We start from the raw sequence: 4,942 nt of genomic DNA, 5'->3' as shown, positions 1-4,942 counted from the left end.
CAGCTTCCAAGTGAGGTGGTGCAGGCTCCCACCCTGGGGGTTTTTAAGAGGAGGTTGGATGACCACCTTACTGGGGTCGTTTGACCCCAGTGCTCTTCCTGCCATGGCAGGGGGTCGGACTAGATGATCTGCTCAGGTCCCTTCCGACCCTAGAAACTATGAAACTATGAAACTGTATAGGCATCTCTCTGGGTTGCTTGAAGGAACAGTGAATCCTGCATCTGTGCAGTTGTTGGATCATCTGACAGACACTTGTGGTCCACATTTAATTCTTTGAATTAGGCACTCGATTTTGGATCTGGCCTTAGAAGCATTATTGGCTAGGTTAGCTTGAAGATCTTGTGGTTTTGTTTTTGTTTTTTTTTCTTTGGTTCCTTTGTTTTGTTTTTTTTCCCTGTGTTTTGTTTTCTAATTTTTAGGGAAGGTCTTCAGGTTTTTGTAGCTTGTTTCTGGCATTCCCCCTTCTTGGATCTCATACAGTCACTCTCCAGGGTTTTACGTCATATGTTTCATAATATACTGCATGTGCTTGTTACGGATGCATAATAAAAGGGACAGGCCTATTCTTAGAAGGATAGTGGTAGTTGGAGAGCACAAAAGGAACCTTTATGACATTTGACATGGCTCACTCTAAGGCATGCTATAATTATTTTGTGCTCAGGGCTTGTGCAAGGACTAGTGTCTGGCCCCTAAAGGATGGTGAAAAAAATACTGCCCCAGGTATTTACCATGTGCAGCATTTTCTTGTATTTTGGTGGATTTTGCATTACTTTTTTAAATCAGAAAATTTGGGGGCAGTTTTAATCAGACAAAACCAAGATCCCTGCTTATCATGTTGCCCTGTCAGCCCCTCCATTTTGCTGGTTATATTAGCTTAGCACCCTGGTTATCCATTTATGCCCTTGCCCTTATTTCTTATCATTCCTTACTCATGGAAAACCTTTCCTCAGTTAATATGCATGGTTTTGTGTGTCTCTTGTGTATTCAGATTCCTCCTGTCTCACTGCTGTGGTTAAACTTGCAAGAAATTAACTACGTAACAATGGTAATATTGACAAGCAATAGGAATACTTTGTAGGCCAGAATTTTGGTCTGTTTTTGTTTCATGCCCTACTCTAGAGGAATGTGTAGATGGTAAGAAACTGCTGAAAAAAACTTCATGTTAGCAGCTTGAAGCTGGTCCCTCACTACTCTAGAAAGATGCAGCATTAATGAGCTAGAAGTCACTGGGCGAGTCTCCCCAAAATGGTTACTGTGCAGTTGACTAATTAACTGTGCAGTAAATGTCTCAGCGTCTGCACGTCCCCCTAGTAGAGGTTTTCATGCACAGCAGCGCACGTGTAGACACTGTCCCAGCTGCCTGGGGCACAGGGTGCTTCAGTGTGGGGCTGGCGTACAGGCAGCCCCCACACTGAAGCACCCTCATGCCCCAGCCAGCCACTCCACACCATGTGGAGCCCAGTCGAAGCAGCCCTTGGTCTGGCTGCTCCAATCAGGCTCCTCATGCTACAGAGCTGGGGCATGAGGGTGCTTCAGCATGAGGGCTGCCTGCTGGCTATCCCTGTGCTGAAGCACCATGGGTGACTCAGTCACCCACTCTGCAGCACATCAGAGCAACCCTAAGCGGGCAGGCTGAGGCATGAAGGTGCCTCAGCCCAGGCTGCTCCAACAGGGCTCCAGCTGGGCTAATCCAACAGGGCTCCATGTACTGCACATGAATAAACTGTGGAGCAGTAAGTTTTTGGAGTTTGTTCTTGCACATTAATCATACATGTAAACACACTCACACTCAACACACTCAAGTTTTCTTGCACATCTGTAGAGTGCCTAAAATATAACAGGTGCTTCTGTATTAAAAATATAGTCATGCTGCAATACATATATATATATGTATGTATGTATGTATGTATGTATGTATGTATGTATGTATATATATACTAGTGGCCTGTCTAACATGTTGTGCTTCAGTGTAACATACACAATAACCAAGTGAAGAAAGCTAATTTGAACAGGAATGTTTCATAAAATACAGGGTTAACTAATTCTACATCTTTATATAGAAAAAAGAACTCCATATGCATGGTGCTAAGAGTCCACACTAAAGCTGTTTGTATATAACTCTATGTTTTTTCTGCAAAATTTTCATTTTGGTAAAAAAATCCTCCTTTATTTTGTTTATAAAGAAAAATCAGAAACTAACAGTAGTAGATCTAGGAATAGGGCAAGCGGGTGCAGCTTCCCCACTTCCGCTGTGCCATGCATGTACAGTCAGCTCTGAGCTTATTGTGTGGTCAGCATAAGCTTCTGCCAGACCTCTGCATGAGCAGTGACCTCTGAGCTCACCAGCTGATCAGGGTGGAATTTGGCCAGGGTCCCTGCTTCACATGGCTCTGGGGCCCAGGAGGTGAACATAGGGCTGCTGTTTTCCCTTCCACTCCCTCCCTCTCCCTGCTGAGTTCATCAACAGAGAGAAGGAGGGGCGAGCATCAATGGCAGCACTCATCCCACAGACTCTGGGCAGACCCATCCCCAAGGGCTTACTTGGATCCGCTCTTGGAAATGAAATAATTTTAAGTACAGTTTTGGGGGATTTGGCAAAAAAAATAATTTTTTGTGCTTTGAAAACAAAAATTCTGAAAAGCAGTATTTAAATATGGTTTCCAAATGGAACCCCCACCCCAAAAAGCAAACAAATTGGTGAGTGTGTGCATTCAGGGTCCTTCCAACCTGCCCATTCTGCCTAATTGCTGATGTGGTGTGCAGAATGTGGAAAAGCATTCACAAAGCTTGATTCCAGCAGTGCTCCCAGGCTTAGCAGGAGGGTGGTAGAATGCCTTTGAGTTGTAGGACTAGTGGTGTCGATCCCCATTCAGGCTAGTACACTGCACTGTGGATATGGCAGCTTGAATTGTATCAAACTGAGAGAGGCTAATGCAGTCAGACTACTGCTACTTAAATCAGTCTGCATCTGCCAAGTGTTGTTTTTCAGCTCTTGAGACCTCAACTCGAGAGCTAACTTAAGTGGAGTAATTCATGCTAACTGTTGCAGCAAAGTAAGGGGGGCTTCCACAGTTGCTGAATACTTAAAGAGCACCTATGCATGTGCTCGGGAGTAGGGGCCTTCAACAAGCTTTAAAGTGACTGTTGCCTTTTTGAAATGTGGGGATGCTGAATACATGAGATGCTGCAGCACGCTGGAGCTTTCTGGTTAGAATTCTCCAACTGACATGTTCTACTCAGAACGTGTCAATGCATGTGTAAAAGTGCCCTCAGTGCAGTCACTTGTGCCACTCTTCTCACTTCAGCAGGACTAGGGAGAACAGTAGGGGCTCTTCTGTCCCCAGGTGATCCCCAAATGGCCTCTTGCCACCTGACATACCTTAGAATAGGCTTGAGGCTACTACACATGGAGCAGTGCATGGCTAAACCAAGAACAGAGCAACTACCTTATTGGTCCTTGTCCCCCCCCTCCCCCCCCCGCCCCCCAGTGAGTTTTTAGCTATAGCTGAGATTTAGGACCAAAGCCATAGCAAATACTTAGGGCCAAAATATCCACTTTTCCTTAGTTTGGATAAATTATCTTAGTCTTCCCATGTCAGTATACAGTATATAGTCAGGCTTCTTTTTGTGGTCTCTCAAAAAAATAAACTTTAGTGAGACTGAGTTTGTATTTATTCAGTTTAAATCCTTTGATTTATGTTGCTCCAAGGACAAGGTTAATTAAACGTGGGTAGTAAACATACTGATTTTTTCCCGTATCTTTCTTCTGAACAGGCTTTCAAGTTTTCTTCCATAGAAAAGCTTGACAATATTCTGACCTTCCTACTGAAAAGCGAGGTGTCTGCTTATGAATGCAATGTTTTCCAGAGTGAAGATATGCACCATGAACAAGCTAGTGAGTACATTCTCATATGTTTCTATAATACTGTTTGTAGTGCTTGCCTGTACATGTTAAAGACCAGTATAAATATTCATACTGTGGCTGTTATTGAAATGCAAAATAACCAGGAACATGTAAAATTATTTGTGAACCAATGTGACACTGCTGTCATATATTAGCCTTATTGAACAACAATCCAACTTTTAATTGCATCTCCCAATGAGTGTTCAGCTGTGACAGTACAAAATCCAAAAAAGATGGAGGTAAAATCCAGATTGGTCCCTGAGGTGTTTCCATTTATATGTCTAAAATTTTCATCATGCCTAAACTTAGGTGCCTAGTTCCAGGAAAGTGATTCAAACAAAGATAATTGATGAGTACCTATATTCCCTTTGCTGTCAATGGGGAGTGTTAGGTACCTCTGAAGGTCAATGCAAGGAGTGAACAAGCAGCTGCCTAGAGCTAGTCAATAAGAAACACTAAACATGGGTGTGTGTTTGAACTCTGCCCTTTTCAGACATGTAGAATTCAGAAATTATCTTCTGAATGCCAATACCTGACTGTGCTAGTAATGCTAGTCTCTTGCATAACAATCCAGTGGTCAGAGCACTAACCCAGCACCAGGGAAACCAGGGTTCTAAGCCTCTCTCAGTCTGAGGTAATGTAAACCCACATTTCCCAGAAGTATGCTCTACCTATTGGGCTATAGCAGGGGTGGGCAAAACAGAGCTTGTGGGCTGAATGCAGCCCACCAATTAATTGGAATTGGATCTGGCCTGCCTGTGGGCAGGCACCTGCCAACTGATTGTATCCAGCCTACAGTCCTGCAGCACTCTGCATGGGGCTGAGCCTGCTCCTACCTGTGGCAGCCTACACTGCATTCCTGCCAACAGCTCCAGGCCCATCCACTGCACATAGCTTCCCAGTGTGTCTGCACTTGCCTGGGTATTGCTAGGCTCCATCACCTCCAGCAGCCTCTTCTTCTCCCTACACCCACAATTACTACACCCCACAACAGAACCATCACCATTCCTGGATCTTACACCAGCACCTCCAGAAATG

The 4,942-nt window shown here is 44.2% G+C and overlaps 1 protein-coding gene across 2 annotated transcripts in view; it reads left to right on the top strand.

The window, feature by feature from the left end:
• Nucleotides 1-4,942, top strand: part of BANK1 (B-cell scaffold protein with ankyrin repeats 1) — a 457,231-nt gene that overhangs the window by 154,990 nt on the left and 297,299 nt on the right. For both annotated transcript variants that reach the window (XM_019526509.1, XM_019526510.1), the window contains exon 7: nt 3,775-3,895. In XM_019526509.1, coding sequence (XP_019382054.1) covers nt 3,775-3,895 — 121 coding nt within the window. The remainder of the gene's footprint in view (nt 1-3,774; nt 3,896-4,942) is intronic.

Source organism: Gavialis gangeticus, unplaced genomic scaffold (genome assembly GCF_001723915.1).
Source record: "Gavialis gangeticus isolate Ggan-Ray unplaced genomic scaffold, GavGan_comp1, whole genome shotgun sequence".
Classification (NCBI taxonomy): domain Eukaryota; kingdom Metazoa; phylum Chordata; order Crocodylia; family Gavialidae; genus Gavialis; species Gavialis gangeticus.
This window is presented reverse-complemented; position numbering and strand designations above follow the sequence as displayed.